Source organism: Emys orbicularis, chromosome 1 (assembly GCF_028017835.1).
Source record: "Emys orbicularis isolate rEmyOrb1 chromosome 1, rEmyOrb1.hap1, whole genome shotgun sequence".
NCBI lineage: Eukaryota > Metazoa > Chordata > Testudines > Emydidae > Emys > Emys orbicularis.
In genome coordinates this window covers 18,493,267-18,515,051 of record NC_088683.1, presented here as the reverse complement: position 1 = coordinate 18,515,051, position 21,785 = coordinate 18,493,267, and the positions used below count along the sequence as shown (strand labels likewise).

The following is a 21,785-nucleotide window of genomic DNA, read 5'->3' as shown; positions in this document are numbered from 1 at the left end:
TGTTACCTATCTGCGTTTGAGGTTAATCATTGTTGAAATGTTGTTACTAATAGAATTTGCTATTGTCTGATATGGAGAAGCTTTGCAGTTACAGAGCGTCTTTGTTACTGAGATTTAAAGATTATATCTTGTAAATGACAGCATAAATTTCATGAAGGCTGCACTATTGAACTCTGCTTTCTGCAGAAACAAAGCTATCTAAGAGATGCATGTTTAGAAGGAAAATGGAAAATTTCAGCAAACTTATTGCCTGAAAGCAGTGTCAGATTTACCGCTAAGGAGACTAATGGTGTCTCTTTGGCCCCAATCCAGCAAAGCACTTAAGCGGGTGCTTAACTTTAAGGAAGGGAGAATTCCCACGAAAGCACTTGTTGCAGAATTCCTGCCTGTGGGGACTACCGGGGTGTGATATCTAGCCCTATGATGCTTTGATCTTTACATCACAGCTTGGCATCAGCACAGTGCGATGTAGGCATGATGACATCAAAACCTCATCATCCTGAGAGGTGACATCACATGGCGATAAGGTTTTGTGCATTCTGAAAGTGATTTGGGAATGTGCAAACCCTCATGGAAATCAGAGGTGACCTGACAAAATCCAGGTGGCAACTTTCTGCCATTCTTACCTGATCAGTTGTCACCTCTCCCAGGATGGCTGCTCCTGCTGCAGGTCTTGGGGAAGATGAGTTGTCCAGGGCTGGGGGATTGTAGTGAGGTGGATGGGCCCTCCCTAGACACAGAGGAAGAGGGTGGCTCCAACCCTCATGGGCGGAGCCCTACCCCTAGCTCCGCCCCCTGGACACCAACGGCGGGGCCGGAAGTATAAAGGCGGGACCCAGAAGCTCAGTCGTGGCCTAGCCACTGGAGGGGACAGACGTTTCCTCTGAGCTCTCGTGCTGGGAGGTGGCAGCAGGCCTGCAGAGTGCAGACGATTGGTCCAGACCGCCTGGACCCTGGACTGACCTGACCCCAGGGGTGGCAGATGACTGACCTGGACAACCTGGACCTCTGGACGACCCGGCCGCGCAGGAGACAGACGACTGTCCCAGACCACCGGCTGGCCCAACCCCGGCAGAGCTACTGCTGGCAACTGAGGCCCCCACTGATCATCTTACCTCACCGGATCAGCAGGTACCCTTGGAGGGGGAGTGTGGAAGTGGCCCAGGGGCAGTAGACCCCTGTTTGGCTGCAACGCTGGCAGAGAGTGAGTCAGCATGTTGCGGCTTGGATCCCCACTGATGCAGTGGCAGACCCCTGCGCCACCCTTAGGGCCCTGAGCCGGGACGCAGTGGAGTGGGAAGGCCTGCATCCCCCCTGCCACCCAAGCGGTGGGTGACAGTCTCCCACTCCCTCAGGCTAGCTGAATGAAAGCCTGAGTTAACTGACTTTGGTTGCAGGCCCAGGCTGAGTGTCTTTGTTTCCCGCCCAGCTCTGAACCAGAGCCTGGGCTCATTAACTGCTTGCAGCCCCACCTGAGTGCAGGTTGGAGCTGAGTGACTTTGTTTACCACCCAGCTCTGAACCAGAGCCTGGGCTACATGCCTATTTGCTGCTCCGCCTGAGTGCAGGCTCGAGCCATACTTTGACAGGCCTCGCTGATTCCCCCCACAGCAAGCAAAGTGGGGCCTCGGGGCAGAGCGGGAGTGGAGCACCCACCTGGAAAAAGGAAAGTCAGCACCTGTGCCCGGAGTGACATGAGTTATACCGACATAAGTGGTAGTGTAGACACAGCCTTTGATTCGAGTGAAGGCAGCTGTGTGTGGCTGAGATGCATTCTGAATGAGTTACAGGTGATGTGCGACCATCATCATTCAAAGCAAAGCAGATGGCTACGTAAGCCTGGAACTGATTGAAACCTTGGGTGGAAATTGGTTCCTGGGGCAGAGATGCACTCTCGTTTGCCCTTTGACGGGCTGGCCAGACAGCCAATGTCTGCAGTGGGTAAGAGTGGCTTCACTGAAGGAAATGTTGGTACTATAGTGAGTTTGCTGACAGACAGTCTTTGTGACCTAACTGTTAAAAATTTCAGGGGACAGGAAGCTCCGCCCCTCTGCCAACCTACACTTCTGTGTGGCTTGGGGGCAGGGGCCTGCTCTATGGCTATTCAGTAGCAAAATATCATACACCAGAAGCTGCCATTCAGCGGAGGTCTGTCTGCTAGCACCGTGTTTATACAAAAGACAGCAGCCACGCTGCAGCGCCACCCCTCAGCGCGCTCCCTCAGATTCTGACTTCCCCGACTCTCCTGCTGAACTTTTCCCCAACTATAAATGTAGAAAAGATTATCACCCAATGGAAAATTAAATATGTAAATGTAAATGGTCACAGATGGTGCCTATTTTCCCACATTAGAAACACATAAAGACGCTTGTGTGCCGTGCTATAAGCTCTCTAGTGTAGCCATAGCCAAAACACAGTGCATCAGCAACCCTGGGATGGAAACCCATGTTGCGGGAGAGAGAAAAAAATAAGCCTTATAAGGCCCAGTGTTTGCTATCATCAGTCTGCTCCAATTCTTTAGATTCCAAGCAGAGTTCGACAGTAATTATCAAGAGCTGTGGAGTCAATAGCAGCATTATTGTGTCATTTTCCTGAATATCCCTTTAGATGGAGTTTTTCCTGCTACTGCCGACTGGGTTTCAAGAATTTTCCAACAAGTTCACATGGCTTTAGAGGCAGAATTGCAGAGGATGTACTACTGAGCTGGGTTTTAAAAAAGAAGTTAAAGCCCTTTGTATGTTAAGGGAAATTGATTATTCACCTTTGTTTTGGAGGGGTAACCAAAAGATATGGTTGTTTGGACTGAAAAATTATACATTTAGGCTCGGATTTCTAAAGGAGCCTGTGGGAATGAGGTGCCCAAATCCTATTGACTTTCAATAGGAGAGGGACACTTAGCTCTTGATTCTGTACTTTTTGAAGTTAGTGGCAAAATGTCTATTGACTTCAGGCCTTGAATTCTCTGAGACTCATAGCCCTGGTCTACACTGTGGGGGGGTCGACCTAAGATACGCCAACTTCAGCTACGCGAATAACGTAGCTAAAGTTGGCGTATCTTAGGTCGACTTACCTGGCCGTGAAGACAGCGGTGAGTCGACCGCTGCCACTCCCCCATTGACTCTGCTTTCGCCTCTCATGAGCTGGAGTTCCGGAGTCGATGGGGAGTGTAATCGGGGATCGATTTTATTGCGTCTACACTAGACGCGATAAATCGATCCCCGATAGATCGATCACTACCCGCCAATCTTGCGGGTAGTGAAGACCTGCCTATAGGCACCTATTCCAAGGCTGGAGCACCCATGGGGAAAAAAATGCTGAGCACCCACCGGCAGCCCCCATATCAGAACCTCCCCTTCCAGCACCTCCCGCCCACCAGCAGGCCCCACTGATCAGTGCCTTCCCCTCCCTCCCAGTACCTACTGCCTGCCCTGGATCAGCTGTTTTGTGGCATCAGGAGGCGCTGGGGGAGAGGGGAAGGAACGAGGGCGCAGTGTGCTCGGGGGAGGCGGTGGAACTGGGCAGGGAAGGGGCAGAGCGGGGGTGGGAAGGAGCGGGGTGGGGCTTTGGGGAAGGGATGGAGTGGGGGCAGGGCCTGGGCAGAGCAAGAGGGAGCACCCCCCGGCAGATTAGAAACTCGGCGCCTGTGCTTAGACTCTTTGATAAACCCAGTCCTAAATCTCACAGACTGCCTCCCTCCTGGCGCCTCTGGGTAGGACACTGGGAAATGCTGGGGTAGTTCCAGAAGACCAGAAGAAAGCTAATGCTGTGCCAATATTTTAAAAGGGTAAATGGTGTGACCTGGGTAATTATAGGCCTGGGTAATTATAGGCCTGTTAGCCTGACATTGATTCCAGGCAAAATACTGGTGCAGATGGTATGGGACTCAATAAAAAATGAAAGGAGGGTAATATAATTAATGCCAATCAACATGAGTTTATGAAAAATAGATCTTGTCAAGCTAATCTGATATCTTTTTTTTCCCATGAGATTACAAATTTGGTTGATAAAGGTAAAAGTGTTGATGTAATAGACTTCTGAAGGGTGTTTGACTTGGTATGCATGACATTTTGATTAAAAAACTAGAATGTTATGAAATTAACTTGACACATATTAAATGGATTAAAATGTGGCTAAGAGATGAGATAGGTCTCAAAATATAACTGTAAACGAGGAATCATCATCAGGCAGGTGTGTTTCCAGTTCTCGGCCCTACGCTATTTTAATGACCTGGAAGAAAACATGAAATCATCACTGGTAATATTTGCAGATGACACAAAACTTGGGGGAGTGGTAAATAATGAAGATAGGTCAGTGATACAAGAGCGATCTGGCTCGGTTGGTAAACTGGGTGCAAGCAAACAATATGCATTTTAATACGGCTAAATGTAAATGTATTCATCTGGGAACAAAGAACATGGGCCATATTTATGGGATGGGAGACTCTATCCTGGGGAAAAGTGACTCTGAAAAAGGTATGAGGATCGTGGTGGATAAACTCCAAGACTGACATTGGGGCTAAAGGGCTAATGCAATCCTGGAACGTATAAATGGGGGAATCTCAACTAGGAGTAGAGAGGTTATTTTACCTCTATATTTGGCACTGATGCAAAGTCTGCTGGAATAGCGTATCCAGTTCTGGTGGCCACAATTCAAGAAGGATGTTGATAAACGGGAGAAGATTCAGAGAAGAGCCGCGGGAGTGATTAAAGGATTAGAAAACGTGTCTTATAGGGATAGACTCAAGAAACTCTATTTAATTTAACAAAGAGAAGATTAAGGGATGACTTGGTCACAGTCTATAAATACCAACATGGGGAACAAATATTTGATAATGGGCTCTTCAATCTAGCAGAGAAAGGTGTAACACGATCCAATGGCTGGAAGTTCAAACTAGAGAAATTCAGGCTGGATTTAAGGGGTACACTTTTAACTGTCAGGGTAATTAACCACTGGAACAATTTACCAAGGGTCGTCATGGATTTTTCCATCATTGGACATTTAAAAATCAAATGTGGATGTTTTTCTAAAAGATCTGCTCTCAGAATTATTCTGGGGAAGTTCTATGGCCTGTGGTATCTATGAAAGTATTGAATACTTCATCTGAAACATACTGCACTGCTGTGGATCACTTTCCCTGGCAGAGCTGAGCATATTGGTAGTGTTTGAACTTTTCCCCCAATTTAATCCTACCTGATTCAGGGCCTGAGCCAGTGCCTATTGAATTCAATGGGAAACTCATGTTGCCTTTGGTTTAATGGAGGGTTAGGATTTTAGATCTTAAACAACAATGCCAAGAAAGCTAGCCACCCCTCACATAGAGTACTTGTCCCCCAGCTTGGTAAAAAAAAAAAAAGTAAAAAACCCAGTCTTTTTAAATAGCTCCAAAAACAGTCCATCTTTGTTAGCTCTTTTGAGTCAGGAATCATGATGCATGGGGAGAAAAGTACAAGAGTATCCCCTCGCAAAACATTGAATAGTGACAACATCCAGGGAAGCAAGGTAGAGGGCTAATTTGCTACTAAATGACATTTTAAAATAATATACGTTTGTGCATATTGTAATCTCAAAAACAATTATATGCTTAATTTTCATCCTGTGTCATAAAACAGCATTTATGCAATTCGGGTTTAAGAGTTACAGGAGCCAACATGCAGCTGTTCATATTGCACCATAACAATAGTGATCATAAAACCTTGCTCCTGTAATGGCACCTTTTCTGCCCCGGTATCAGAGCACATTCCTCCCCTTTTATTCAATGGAGATAATTATTAGACTGATAAGAATAGGGAGATTTAGCCTGCAGTTTCTTTTGTAATTGATGGTTGATATTACATGTAGCAGAAAGTTTCTGAATTTGCTGAGAGCAGATGGCACAAGTAACCTAGCTTAAAATTAATTGCAGGACTAGCAGTATTTAACGTTTCATTTGCTGAGCAACTTAGGGTGACCAGACATCCCGATTTTATCGGGACTGTCCCGATATTTACTTGAATTGTCCCGATATTTTGCCCTCCGGCGCAAAGGCGGAGGGGCTCGCACCCCCCCGCCCCAACTCCGCCCCGTCCCTCCCCCATTGAATTCCCACCCTTGCCCCACCCCCGGGCCCGCCCCCTCACTGCCCCATTGGATCCTTCCCCAAATCCCCGCCCTGGCCCCGCCTTTTCCCCAAGCACGCCACATTCCTCCTCCTCCCCCCTCCCTCCCAGGCTTGCACTAATCAGCTGTATGGCGGCGCAAGTGCTGGAGGGAGGGGGGAGAAGCAGGACGCGGCAGCCCGCTCAGGGGAAGCGAAGGCGAGCTGCCGGTGGGGGCTCAGCCCCCACCAATTTTTCCTATGCTCCGGCGGCTCTTGGTTTTTTGGGTTTTTTTGCTTTTGTTTTTGTTTTTTCCTCCGCCGCCGGCTCTTGGTTTTTTTGTTTTTGTTGCTCTGCCAGCACACACCCCCTCCCCCCCGCGTCCCGATATTTCACGTCTCTCGTCTGGTCACCCTAGAGCAACTTGTAAACGTTTAATTTTTGCAAAGCCACCCTGAGGTAGGTAGATACTGTTATTTTTAATGTACTGTACCAATGGGGAGGTTGAGGCTGAGGGGTTAATTGACTTGCCTAAGGAGGCAGTCAGTATCAGAACCAAGATTAGAGCTGTGGAGTTCCTGGCTCCAAGCCTGTGCTTAGACCAGTCAGCCATACCATATTCGCTTTCCCTCACCCCCCCCCCCTTTTAAAATGGCTTAGCTGACCTGTAGATGGACTTTTTATAATCTATGTTCATATTGTTATTCAATCTTTTCCTTAATATAGTATAATTATAATTAATCATCATAACTAGGTGACCAAATTGCTCGGGGGACTTGCTAATTATATATTAGGCAGCCTTTCACCTGTAGATCACAAGTTCAAATCCACCCTCAGTCAGGTATTAGTCGTGATGGCTGTTTGGGATTCTCAGTTTATTTCTCGTGAGACCAGTGGCCTCACAATAAAAAGCAGTAGTACGGCAGTCTCAGCAGAACCCTGAGGATCGAATGGGCCATGGAATCTGAACTACTGTCTCAGCCCAGGAGGTGATCCTTTGAGCTACACTTGGCAGGGTGGTGTGAGGGAGCTTGAACTATCTCTGATGGTGATAGACCCATTCTGTGGAACAGGAACACTCTGCCACCCAAGGTAACATTTACATTTAAACCACGCTATGTTGATACTGTCCGTGAAGGCCACCCCATCCAATCTGACTATGAATGACTTCTGCTTTTCCTCTGATCCTTAGAAGACTTTTTGCCATGGTGCAGTTATATCCCTTACCAAGGGAAGCACCAGAGTTCACAGGATTAGTTCATCCTTTCACAGGCTGGCATTACCAGTTCTGGGATTTCTCCAACAGCTCAAGGGCAGTTCATCACTATTAGACTTGTCACCTGTTTGACAACTTTCTGGTTTGGGTCTCGGAAAGGCCCATTTTGGAAATCACTTCCCTTTGTTTCCCAGATATGTTTTGGAAACTTCTCAGACTTCTCTTTATTGATGGCAGATGTGACGGGTTGAGTCACAGAAACCCCCTTGGGACTGCCACCTGATGTGCTGAGACTACCTCTAAGCCCGTTTTCCCTGGCAGCTTGGGACTTAAGTGCCCTGCCCAGTTGTCCCAGACACGCTACCCTGCTACAAACACAGACCCAGAACTGAACCACGTCCCCCAAAAGCAGCAGGCTTAACTGAAAACAGCTTAAGAAGTGCTTCTGTCTCCAACACCCAGACACCCAGTTCCTAATGGGAGCCAAACCCCAAATAAATCCGTTTTACTCTGTATAAAGCTTATACAGGGTAAACTCATAAATTGTTCGCCCTCTATAACACTGATAGAGCGATATGAACAGTTGTTTGATCCACCAGGTATTAATACTTGCTCTGGGTGAATTAATAAGTAAAAAGTGATTTTATTAAATATAAAAAGTAGGATTTAAGTGGTTCCAAGTAGTAACAGACAGAACAAAGTAAATTACCAAGCAAAATAAAATAAAACACGCAAGTCTAAGCCTAATACAGTAAGAAACTGAATGCGGGTAAATCATCCTCAGAGATGTTCCAATAAGCTTCTTTTACAGACTAGACTTCCTCCTAGTCTGGGTCCAGCAATCACTCACACCCCTGTAGTTACTGTCCTTTGTTCCAGTTTCTTTCAGGCATCTCTTTGGGGTGGAGAGGCTATCTCTTGAGCCAGCTGAAGACAAAATGGAGGGGTTTCCAGGAGCTTATATAGTCTCTCTCGTGGGTGGAAACCCCTCTCTCCCCCGTGTAGAATCACAGCTACAAGATGGAGTTTTGGAATCACATGGGCAAGTCACATGTCCATGCATGACTCAGTTCTCTACAGGCAGACGCTATTGCCCACATGTTAGCCCGAACGTTCCCAGGAAAGCTCAGATGAGGATTGGCGTCTGTCAAGGTCCATTGTTAGCCAAGTACTCCCAATTACTTGAATAACCCCTTGACACTATGATGACCAAATCTGCCTTAGGTGCTTCCTACAGCAAACACTTTAAATACAAGCATAGAGCCAACACTCATAACTTCAGATATAAAAATGATACATGCATACGAATAGGATGCATACATTCAGTAGAACATAACCTTTGCAAAGATATGTTACATGGCATATCTAGCATAAAACATATTCCAGTTACACCTCTTCCCCGATAGAACGCGACCCAATGTAACACGAATTTGGATATAACGCGGTAAAGCAGCGCTCCGGGGGGCGGGGCTGCGTGCTCCAGCAGATCAAAGCAAGTTTGATATAACGCGGTTTCACCTATAACGTGGTAAGATTTTTTGGCTACCGGGGACAGCATTATATCGGGGTAGAGGTGTATGTCATATTTACACTCATAAGCATATATCTATAAAGCATTATGGGGTGCAATGTCACAGCAGGATTCAGACAAATTTCTTGTATGGAACCTACCTGAGCAGAGGTACAATGTGGGTGCTGGCTGCTTCTTGGAGAATTGACTTTTTCAAGTCTTTCACAATGTTAACAAAGTTGGCAAGGGTTGAGTGCGCAGTTGCTGTAGAGGAGACTGACCTGTCTGAGCAAATACAATGAATTATGTAAGTGGCAAGGTGGTGTTATCTGGGTTGTCTCTTCTGTCAGCCACAGAGCATAGAGGTCAGATCAGCGGATAATGCTGAATAGAGCAACATCTCAAACTTGTGCAGATATGTGTTTCCTGCAGAAGTAAAAAACCAGAATGATTTTTGAACATTTGCTCTTAAGAAGGATTGACAACTGAATGATGGGGTACAAGACAATGGTAGCCCGTAAAAGGTCAGCATTTGCCAAAAGTCATCTGACATTGGTATCTGAGATACTATAGTTTTTCTTTACACTTAGAAGAGGAAACAGTTTAGTATATATATAGGCAAATATTGATATTTTAGCCACTGTACATTTGCATTCTCGCATTTACTAGTTTGCACTGGTTTTGTGCCCTCGCAATTTCTTGTGGGTACTTTCCAGCATATCTTTGTCCAGACGAGAAACTAGAACCCATTTTGCAAGAAACTCTGTGCTATCCATAGGGATTTCTCAAGTAGAGTTTGTGGTCCTGTTTTAACTCAAGTTAATTGATTGCTAGTTAACTAACTCGATTGTAAATGCTAGTCTAGACACTCCACAAATGTTTGTTCCAGGACACACACATATGTGGTTCACCCTCTGGCTCAGCCTGGCAATTAACATGAGTTAAAACATGACCACAAACTCTAGTCTAGACATACCCATCTAGGTTCTTAAGCAGTGTCTATCACTGTTGTATGTGAGTGGAGAAATGCTGTGGGAAAATGCTTGCTAACCAGGTCTAAAGCAGTGTCAGTTGCATCACAATCTCGTCTTTCACCGGAGATAGTTCATTATCAAATCACTTCACCTGTGATGGTCACCAGGCTCCAGAATGAAGTTTCTTGCCTGTTCTGAATGGCTTCTAAATATCACCATAGTTTTTCCTTACTAACTAATCACAGATTTCAGAGTGGTAGCCCTGTTAGTCTGTATCAGCAAAAAGAACGAGGAGTACTTGTGGCACCTTAGAGACTAACAAATTTATTTGGGCATAAGCTTTCATGGGCTAAAACCCACTTCATCAGATGCATGGAGTGGAAAATACAGTAGGAAGATATATATATACAGAGAACATGAAAAGATGGGGGTTGCCATACCAACTGTAACGATACAAATCAATTAAGATGGGCTATTATCAGCAGGAGAAAAAAAACTTTTGTAGTGATAATCAGGATGGCCCATTTCAAACAGTTGACAAGAAGGTGTGAGTAACAGTAGGGGGGAAATTAACATGGGGAAATAGTTTTTAGTTTGTGTAATGACCCAACCAGTCCTAGTCTTTATTCAAGCCTAATTTAATAGTGTCCAGTTTGCAAATTAATTCCAGTTCTGCAGTTTCTCATTGGAGTCTGTTTTTGAAGTTTTTTTGTTGAAGAATTGCGACTTTTAGGTCTGTAATTGGGTGTCCAGGGAGGTTGAAGTGTTCTCTGACTGGTTTTTGAATGTTATAATTCTTGATGTCTGATTTGTGTCCATTTATTCTTTTGCATAGAGACTGTCCGGTTTGGCCAATGTACATGGCAGAGGGGCATTGCTGGCACATGATGGCATATATCACATTGGTAGATGTGCAGGTGAACGAGCCCCTTATGGTGTGGCTGATGTGATTAGGTCCTATGATGGTGTCCCTTGAATAGATGTGTGGACAGAGTTGGCAATGGGCTTTGTTGCAAGGATAGGTTCCTGGGTTAGTGTTTTTGTTGTGTGGTGTGTGATTGCTGGTGAGTATTTGCTTCAGGTTGGGGGGCTGTCTGTAAGCGAGGACTGGCCTGTCTCCCAAGGTCCGTGAGAGTGAGGGACCGTCCTTCAGGATAGGTTGTAGATCCTTGATGATGCGCTGGAGAGGTTTTAGTTGGGAGCTGAAGGTGATGGCTAGTGGCGTTCTGTTACTTACTTTGTTGGGCCTGTCCTGTAGTAGGTGACTTCTGGGTACTCTTCTGGCTCTGTCAATCTGTTTCTTCACTTCAGCAGGTGGGTATTGTAGTTTTAAGAACGCTTGATAGAGATCTTGTAGGTGTTTGTCTCTGTCTGAGGGATTGGAGCAAATGTGGTTGTCTCTTAGAGCTTGGCTGTAGACAATGGATCGTGTGATGTGGTCTGGATGAAAGCTGGAGGCATGTAGGTAAGTATAGCGGTCAGTAGGTTTCCGGTATAGGGTGGTGTTTGTGACCATCGCTTATTAGCACTGTGGTGTCCAGGAAGTGGATCTCTTGTGTGGACTGGTCCAGGCTGAGGTTGATGGTGGGATGGAAATTGTTGAAATCATGGTGGAATTCCTCAAGGACTTCTTTTCCATGGGTCCAGATGATGAAGATGTCATCAATGTAGCGCAAGTAGAGTGGGGCCCGTTAGGGGACGAGAGCTGAGGAAGCATTGTTCTAAGTCAGCCATAAAATGTTGGCATACTGTGGGGCCATGCAGGTACCCATAGCAGTGCCGCTGACTTGAAGGTATACATTGTCCCCAAATGTGAAATAGTTGTGGGTGATGACAAAGTCACAAAGTTCAGCCACCAGGTTTGCCGTGACATTATTGGGGATACTGTTCCTGACGGCTTGTAGTCCATCTTTGTGTGGAATGTTGGTGTAGACTGTAGAGGGCTTCTACATCCATAGTGGCCAGGATGGTGTTTTCTGGAAGATCACCGATGGATTGTAGTTTCCTCAGGAAGTCAGTGGTGTCTCGAAGATAGCTGGGAGTGCTGGTAGCGTAGGGCATAGAGGAGAGGGTCTACATAGCCAGACAATCTGCTGTCAGGATGCCAATGCCTGAGATGATGGGGCATCCAGGATTTCCAGTTTTATGGATCTTGGGTAGCAGATAGAATACCCCTGGTCGGGGTTCTAGGGGTGTGTCTGTGCAGATTTGTTCCTGTGCTTTTTCAGGGAGTTTCTTGAGCAGATGGTGTAGTTTCTTTTGGTAACCCTCAGTGGGATCAGAGGGTAATGGCCTGTAGAATGTGGTGTTAGAGAGCTGCCTAGCAGCCTCTCGTTCATATTCCGACTTATTCGTGATGACGACAGCACCTCCTTTGTCAGTCTGTTTGATTATGATGTCAGAGCTGTTCCTGAGGCTGTGGATGGCATTGTGTTCTGCATGGCTGAGGTTATGGGGCAAGTGATGCTGCTTTTCTACAGTTTCAGCCCATGCACGTCGGCGGAAGCACTTTATGTAGAAGTCCAGTCTGTTGTTTCGACCTTCAGGAGGAGTCCACGCAGAATCCTTCTTTTTGTAGTGTTGGTAGGAAGGTTTCTGTGGGTTACTATGCTGTTCAGAGGTGTGTTGGAAATATTCCTTGAGTCGGAGACATCGAAAGTAGGATTCTAGGTCACCACAGAATGGTATCTTGTTCATGGGGGGTAGAGGGGCAGAAGGAGAGGCCCCGAGATAGGACAGATTCTTCTTCTGGGCTAAGGGTATAGCTGGATAGATTAGCAATATTGTTGGGTGAGTTAAGGGAACCACTGTTGTGGCATGTAGTCGTTTAGATAGTTTAGTGTCCTTTTTCCTTTGTAGAGAAGCAAAGTGTGTGTTGTAAATGGCTTGTCTAGTTTTTGTAAAGTCCAGCCATGAGGAAGTTTGTGTGGAAGGTTGGTTTTGTATGAGAGTATCCAGTTTTGAGAGCTCATTCTTAATCTTTCCCTGTTTGCTGTATAGGATGTTAATCAGGTGGTTCTGCAGTTTCTTTGAGAGTGTGTGGCACAATCTCTCAGCATAGTATGTGTGGTATGTAGATTGTAATGGATTTTTTACCTTCAGTCCTTTTGGTATGATGTCCATCTGTTTGCATTTGGAAAGGAAGATGATGTCTCTCTGTATCTTTCTTCTAGCCAATTCTGATCTCATTTACACAGTGTGACTCTATTGACTTAAATAGACTCCAGATTTACACCAGTGTGAAGGAGAATAAGATCCCTAGTTATTACTCAAGGGGAGGTTTCTTGCTATCTCACCATCAATTAGTGTCCTAGTGATTGTTCTTTCCCCCCCCCCCCCCCCCGTGTCATGGATGTGCGCCTAGCCCATCTTCATAGGGACTGAAAGTCATCCACAAAATGGCTATGATTTAGCCTATCTGAAATGAGCTTCAGTGAAATGTGGTTTCAGTCCATATCTCAATGGAGGAGCATCCACATAACAACTCAACAATGAGGCCGAAGACTGAATGGGCCATGGGGAGTGAATGACATTGCCTGTGCTGCTGTTGCCTGCTCTGTACCTGTTTTGTAGGGGTGTAGAGAGTTTCGGTCTCCAAGGCTGTCGGCTGGACGCCTTTCAACAGCATGCCAATTAACTTCAAAGAAAAGCCCAGGCTAGGAAGAAATTGCTATGTGCAAGTGTCTGTGTATCAGATGTTTCCATGAGTGTCAAGAACCCACAACAGGAGGAGGAGCAACTTCAGATAATTATGCTGAAAATGATATTTGGGGGGAGAGGGTATGGCAAACTCGCATTTTATTCAGGAAGGAAAAATTGCTGTTAAGAGGGTAGTCGGTGAGCGTATTAACTCTGGCGTTTCACATCACGCAGACTGTCTTATATTGCCCCTGTTACCATTGTATCTGAGAGGCTTTTACATATAAAAATAAAAATAACAAGTGTTCACGCTCTCGCTCTGTTTTTCCTTCCCAACCTGTAGGAGAAGCGGAAGCAGCCTGATTGGTTTATAGAATATTTTTAACGTTCTTATTTATTTGGGGGGAGGGATTGCTGTGATTCTATAAAAGTAAGTTCCACAGTTGAGCTCCAGTTCTTGCGATCACTTCATCGCCCATGCTCACCCACCTTCCCCTATTGGTCTGCAGTTTCATTGTCCCAGTGGGACATAGCAACCAGAGGAGGTCGTGGAGGGGGGAGCCAATCTCTCAGGTGGCTGGGTCCAATCCTAGTGAGGGTTTTGAATAATAGGACATAGGCCTCAAATTGGCCCCTGCTCAGTGAGGAACCAGTGCAAAGAGTGGATCACCGTGGTGATGTGCTAACAAGCAACCTGTGTTGCTATGACAACAAAATGCTACATTTTGCACCAGACGGGAATTGTTTGAACAAGGGTGCCTTGTGCAGCCATTTCTCCCCCCTGCTCCTCTCTCCATATGCATTTACCCACAGGGCTGCTCAGTGAAACTGTACCATTGTGGGGTATTTATATTTTAAGGCAATTATATGAGATGAATAAACGTAGCCAGCTGGGACAACTCTGCTCCGAGTGTGGTATTGGAGGAAAACATTACTATGCTGCCTTTAAAAGAAAGAAAGGGAAGAAAGGAGAGCCCAGTGCATGTCGTTAAGGAGGAACAGATGCAGACCCATAGCAGCCAGCCAGCTGGGTCGGGTATATCAGATATTGTGGTGGTTTTCTTGTAGTCTGATCCCCCTTTTCAACTCTCTCTCTTTCAGCAATGAAATTGTAAAGACTGACTTGAAGAAGCTTCCAGCCCTTCCAACGCAAGCCCTGAAGGAGCACCCTTCCCTTGCTTACTGGTAACCTGTCTATCCATGTAATTGTCTCATCCACTGTGAGGCAGCCCTGGCTAGCTACCAGCGAACAGATCTGAAATCCAGGACCTCTTGAGTTCTAGTCCTGGCTCTGCCATTGACTTACAGTGTGATCTTGGGCAAGTCACTTTAACCACTCTGTGCCTCAGTTTCCCCATCTGTCAGATAGGTACAATACTACTCCCCAGCCTGAAGGAGAGGTTTGAGACCCAAATGCTGCTTGCCTTACTCATGCAAGTCGGCCCCACTGAAGTCAGTAGGCCTGATTCTCCACGTGTACCTTATGCAGCTACTTGCACCTGTGCAACGTGGATGTAGAGTGCTTCCAGTTTGGTACGGTAGCATCTTATACCCACCTTACACTCTTTTTGCACAGGTGTAAATGGCTACCCAGGGTGTAAAGCAGTGGAGAGCGGGGCCCTGTGGGACTGCTGGTGTGGAGAAGGTGAGCAGGATTGAGCCCATAAGCAAGAAGGAATCGTTGGGCCTGATTCTGCAAATCCTGTCTGCATGGAATACCCAACGCCAAAGGGTCTGAGTCTCGTCCTGTATAGGCAGGGGCTGTCCATTTGTGGAAGGCTGCATTCAGACCCAGCGCCTGGACAGCGCTCAGAACATATTAAGCACTATGTAGGTGCTAAGTGCTGCATTACGTTTTCCTCCTCCTATGTTATTGCATTGAAAACAAAATCTGTTGGTGTGTCAGAGTAGACACAGCACCCCATTTACCGCTCGCCCCACCACCACCATAGCTTCTTTGTCTGCCTCTCCCAGCCTTTTCAGCACTGCAGATAGGAATTAGTTGGAGGAAAGGCCGTTTGAGCATGGGGCGAGGGATTGATTTGCTTTTCTGTTTGTGAGTCTTTCATGTTTGTCTTTAAAGAATGGGCTCCACAAACCTGGCGGTGGGAGGATAGTTCTCTTATCTGCTACTCCTTTAGTTTCTGCAGCCTGGTAATTTGATGATGGCAGGGAATATGGATTTCGTTTTCTGATTTGTGATCCCCCCTGGAGATCCTATCCATTTCTCTTAGCGGGGCTACATCACCGGAACTAGCTGTAACTGATGCACAGCTGAACAAGAGCTAATCTGCAAAGCTGCTAAACATTTTCTGAGCTCATCGGAAGAGGTTTGAAGAGTCCCAGACTGTAATTCAGAATCCTAGGCTGGGGCACAGGCAGATCACCAGTATTTCTGTCTCTGACCCAGCACACTGAACCTTCTTGAAAACCTGAAAAATGTAGCCGAAGATGCCCACCACCCACTGCTTCTTTCATGGGCTGGCTGGGCTCATGTGCGAAGTGTGGGGGAGGGAACAGCTGAGGAGCCTACTGTTTCCTTTGGCCAAGAGTTTGGTCTCCTCTCCAGGGTGAGACCTGACCTACCCTCCAATACACCCACACATTCCGCCTCTTGGTAGGGTCTCTTTCCTTTTCCAGAGTAAACTGGACAGCTCATTCACCACTCAGAGTCCATTGCCCGTCCTCGCCAAGCCTGATCATCATTGTCCCTCAGTCCACCAGCACAGAGCCCTGAGTCCCAGCTTTCCCCAGTCCATTGGATTTTGGTCCAGCCATGTATTTTGCTTTTTCCCATGTACACAGTGTGTGTGCAGCCAGCCGCTGAGCTCTCACACACACCCTTAGATCTGGCCAAACTCCTGGCTCAGTGCAAGAGACTTTAACAACAAAGGCCTGGTAACCTATTTCCTCCTAGGCACATGCCCTTGGTCTGGAACTTGGATTGAGTCACGTTGTTCAAGCCAGAGAATCTGTTTAAAATACTATGATTTACAGCAATTAGCAAAAGACAAATCATTCCTCATAGTATGTAAGTTAATGGGAGTCCTCGCACAAGTAAGGTAAAGTCATAGGAATAAGGGATGCAGGAACAGGCTCCAGGTTAAAAAGTTCATTTTTTTCCATAGGGTAATAAACCAAGTGACTTTAGCCATTAGAATCCCTTGTGATCCTGGTTTCACTTCACTGACCACGTTCTTACACAACTTTATCCCATGTACAGTTCATTATTTTTTAATGACAGTTTTTCTTCCTCCAAATGTTCACCCACATACTGTAACCTCTGACGGGAATCAGGCATACAGTCACTTCTCTGAAATATTGGTCAAACGGCAGATGATCTAAACAGAAAGAATTTTTAACTCCAATTTACATTTCGACATTTCTGCTGTGCCCTAGCTTTTGGTGTCTCACTGAGATTTTACGGTGAGAGCAGATTTCACACTTCCCTTTGCCATTTGCAATCAGTTTCACGCTCGCGTTCTCCTGCATTAGCACAGAGCTATGCTGTGTGTATTACCAGCACTACAAGGGAATGTTTAAAATACTCTTTCAATTGCTTTTGTTGACTTATTTTTAATGTCCTAAAAACGAACTAAAATTATTATAAAGTTGTAACCGCATTGGTAAGACTCAAAAGAGATATGTTGGTTGTATGCGTATATTCACCATTTTTATATGACCACTTCTAGCTTCACCCGTATATAATAATGCAGCTACTTGTGAACTCAGTATGACTAGAAACTAAAAGTTTGGCGCCTTTACATAGCGGCCACTGCTTTAGTAATTGTGTGCATGTACATTCTTCTTATGGGCCAAACCCTGAGAAGTGCCGATCACCTTGGGTACGTTTGCACTGTATTTGGGAGGTGTGATTCCCAGCGCAGGTAGACGGACTTGCACTAAGTCAGCTTGAGCTAGCGCACTGAAAATAGCAGTGTAGATGTTGTGGCATTGGCTGAGGCTGGGGCTAACCCCCCGAGCTCAGACCCAGGGAGGCAGGTGGGCTTGGGTGGGTAGCCCGAGCCATCACCTGTGCCCCAGCATCCATATTGCGATTTTTAGCATGCTAGCTCAAGCTGAGCTAGCGCCAGTTTGTTTGCCCGCACTGGGTGTCACACCTCCCAGCTGTAGTGCTAGCAAACCCCCTAGAGCTCTCATTGAATTTAAGTTGGAATAGATATAGAGACACAAGTGTGACAAGTGCTGGACATTTAAGTGTAGGCAGGGCTGAATTAAGTCAGTCTGGGATCTTAGGCACAACCTACACAGACTTTCGTGGCACTGTCCCCATGCTGTTGCCCTGCCCCCACACCAGAGCCTCACCCCTCTTTGGGGTGGTAGCAGACTTCACAGGTAAAGATGAATGGGGCAATTCACATCTCTTGGAGATTCAGGCTCTTTGCAGACTCAGGCAGGCATCAGTTATGGGTCACATTTGCAAGCTTTTCTTTGCATCCATGAGGGCTAGAGAGATGATTTTTTAAAATGAATGTGGAGATTCTGGTCTCACCATGCAACCACAAAAGCTGGAGCCCTAAACATGGGTTTATAGTTCCTCCACCTGAATCCAGCCCAGAATGCAGGTATTCAGCAGGATATAGAGTTGAAATCTATAAAGCACTGATGGCAATGGAAGAACTAGGGGCCAGATTTTCAGTAAGGCACCAGAAAGAAGTGATCAGCTCTTAAGAACAGCTCAGCATGTTGGGAGCTGAATACTTTTGAAAGTCTGGCCCTGACTTTGGGAGCTTAGCACTTGGAAATGTGGCCCCGAGCTCTTTTGGAATTCTGGCTCTATGCTTGCTTACAAGTTGCCTACTTTCTATTTCTATAAGCTGCGAGGGCCGAGGGAATTCTTGATCTTCATGCTTATAAGATCTTTACAAGGGTTCTTTCCTGCAGGATATCATTCACATCAATGGTTCTTCTGTAGCATTCACAGGGGATGTTTACTAGCTGACAAGCAGACTTCAGTTTCATGTTATTTCATCAATACCAAAGCATTAGTCACTTTGTTAAGTGGCCTTTGTCATTGTCATGTGCTATGTATGAGTTTATATGTCACTGACGTGGCGACAATCTGGAGTCAGTGCTGTAACCGTGATACCAGCAGGTGGTCCCAGCCAATGCCCCAGCACTTGCATAGCTGTCAGTAACAGTTAGCTAAAAGATGAGCAGCTGAAAGGATAGATGAGAATTTGTGTTAACTCTGCTAAGGCTTGTCCTGTTGAGTGAATTACTTTGTTTGTTTTCACTGGCACGTGTTGAGGTGACCCCCTTGTAGCAAAACTGGGGACAGAAATTAGCCTCTGTGTCTGATGATATCTTGCATGTGGCAGTGGCAATGAAAAAGAAGACGCAAAAAATATGTTACATGAAAGAGAGGTCTGTAAGGCAGTATGCTTTCATGGCGTCTGTGTAATCCAGGTTTTATTATCTGGTGCAAAAGAGAGAGAACGGAAGGAAGGAGGAATAATGCTCTTATATACCACATTTCATCTGTAGAGCGCCAAGCGTTTTACAATGGGCTCATTTTACAGATGGGGAAACTGAGGCACGGGGCGATGCCGTAGCTTGGCAGAGTTCACCCAGCAGGCTGAGTCAGAGCCAGGAATAGAATGCAGGTCTTCTGGTTCCTACTCTAGTGCCCCAGCCAGGGACCAGACTGCCTTTTGAGGAGGCTCTCTAAAGACAGGGCTTTGCTTTTCAGGAAAATGTGCCATTGATTAGCTTCCACGCCCAAGGGGAAATGATGTAAGAAACATTCCGTTATTTTATGTATTTTAATAATTTGTAACAAAAGCAAACAAAACTCAGAGGCATTGCACAGGGCAATACCCAGATAGGAGGAGATGTCCAGCCGTGGGAGTGAAGTGAATGAAGTTAACATCAGGGATGGATTTGAACGACAAAGAACAAAAACCAAAGCCAAGCAGCACACAGCAGGCTGGTTCTGCTCTCACGCGACACACTGGGGTAACTCCATTGATTTCTGGGTAGTTACTCCTGATCTATCTGAAGCTGAGGCAAATCAGGCCTGTAAGCAATACTGGGCTTACAAGGACATTTCAAAGGACTCTAAGTCCTCTTTGTTCTTCTTTATCAGCGGGAATGATGTAGCCTGGAGACCGTCCAGCATTTGTGTAGTCATGTAACTCAGTGATTGTTCCAGACATTAATCTTGTCTGTGACTGTTACACGGTAAGGGCCAGACTCTGCCTTCAGATGACACACATGATTTCAGTGGGAGACACCTGCACGAATGCAAGGCCAGAATTTGGCTCTAAGGCTATTGAATCTATTGAGGCTATCACTTTCTGTATGTGACATTTACTCTGCGACATTTGTCAGGAGAGCGAAAACACGCCTTTCCCTGCCCGAACAGCAGCACCCTTTGCAGTAAGTAGTATGCCAGGCGACCTCACTGCCTTGCACATTGCGTATGTCAACACTGCAATAAAAAAACCCACAGCACGAAGTCTCAGGGCCCAGCTCTGCTGACTTGGGCTAGCAGGGGCTGGGGCTGTGGGGCTAAAAGTAGCAGTGTAGAGGTTTGGGATGGGGCTGGAGCCCAGGCTCTGAGACCCACCCCCCTCGTGCCCATTGGCTGACTGACGTTTACAGGCTTTTTTTCTTTACCTGTTATTTTGGCAGGATTAGTGGGGGCATCACTCCTAAGGCTATGTCTACACAGCCTGCCTTACAACGGCGCACCACACCATTGTAAGGTGCGCTATGTGGCCGCTCTTTATCGCCGGGAGAGAGCTTTCCCAGTGACAAAATAAGACCGCCCCCAACGAGGGATGGTAGCTTCATCAACGGGAGCATTGCATGAAAACAGGATCTTCACCTCCTTCGTTCAAGCTTCTGATTCCCCACCTGTTTAAGATGTCACAGTGATCTATCCTCTGCATGACAGCTAATTGTGATGTCACAGTGGGGGGGTTATGATTTCAGCTGAGCGCTACACAGCAGGGGTAGGTGAGCGCCTTTGCAACAAAGATCCCGTCTCCGTGCGCATGGTTCTGGCACAATAATAAACACAAGGGGAAAGAAATACAGAGGAGAAGACACTATTATGTAAGCAGAACTGTTGCTAAGTGAAATATTTTGCAAAGATTTCCACAAAGCCTCCAGGGCTGGGGTCTCTAAGCACTTGGGGTGAGATCATCACCCACCCCAACCTGGCCAGTTACACCATATAAAAGGACAGGAGAAGCATAAAGGGGCCTCCAAAGATTCAGTTCCTGCTCGGGGGACGATTCCCTCAGGGCAGGCACTGTGGGGTGGCCACCCGTCCAAGTTTTACCCAGACAGTCCGGTTTTTGGCTTCTGTGTCCGGGTGCTATTTAGGGTTGCCACGTGCCAGGTTTTCGACCGGAAAGTCCAGTCAAAAAGGGGACCTAGCAACTCTAAATGGCAACCGAACCAAAAGTCCCGTTACCGCAGGGAAAGGGGAGGCACTGGGTCATTAACCTAAGTGGGGGAGTGAGGGAGAGGCGCGAGCAGTGGGGGCGAGGTTTGAGGGGGGAAGGCAGAGCAGGGGTGGGGCCGTGGGGGGAGAGGCAGAGCAGGAGATGGGCCTTGGGGGAAGAGGCGGGGTGGGGGTGGGGCCTCTGGGAAGAGGTGGGGCCTTGGGGGCAGGGCCTTGGGGGTCTGGTTACCAGCCATTAGAAAGGTGGCAACCCTACTCACGGGTGCACAGCCATAAGGCTGCATCCTGGTGACTTTATTGCAAGCTCCGGATAGTGGGTGTGCTGGGGACAGGGCCGCAGCATGCAGCTCTGCAGAATTTCCAGACAGTGCTGTGGCCTGTAGGGAGGCTGCCATAACTTAGACAGGCCCCCAGGGCTGGCTGAGTTATGCCAGGGGCTTATGTAGCCCCCAGAGCAGCCCAAGACTGGGAGGGCACAAAGTTGGCTGAAAGACACGTTAGCCTCCTTCTGGGCTGTGAGTTCTGGGCTGTGCCTCTGAGGGTATGTCTACATTGCAATTAAAACCCCACATCTGGTCCGTGCCAGCTGACTCTGGCTTGCAGGGCTGTTTCACTGTGGTATAGACCAGGGGTAGGCAACCTATGGTACGCGTGCCAATTTTCAGTGGCACTCACATTGCCCGGGTCCTGGCCACCAGTACGGGGGGGCTCTGCATTTTAAATGAAGCTTCTTAAAGATTTTAAAAACCTTATTTACTTTACATACAACAATAGTTTAGTTATATATTATAGACTTATAGAAAGAGACCTTCTAAAAACGTTAAAATGTATTACTGGCACGCGAAATCTTAAATTAGAGTGAATAAACGAAGACTTGGCACACCACTTCTGAAAGGATGCTGACCCCTGGTATAGACATTCAGGCTCGGGCTGGA

At 46.7% G+C, this 21,785-nt stretch overlaps 1 protein-coding gene across 1 annotated transcript in view; it reads left to right on the top strand.

Moving 5' to 3' along the window:
* Nucleotides 1-21,785, top strand: part of FRMD4A (FERM domain containing 4A) — a 290,131-nt gene that overhangs the window by 200,199 nt on the left and 68,147 nt on the right. Inside the window, exon 8 of the mRNA XM_065413790.1 lies at nt 14,514-14,597. Within this exon, the coding sequence (XP_065269862.1) occupies nt 14,514-14,597 (84 nt within the window). The remainder of the gene's footprint in view (nt 1-14,513; nt 14,598-21,785) is intronic.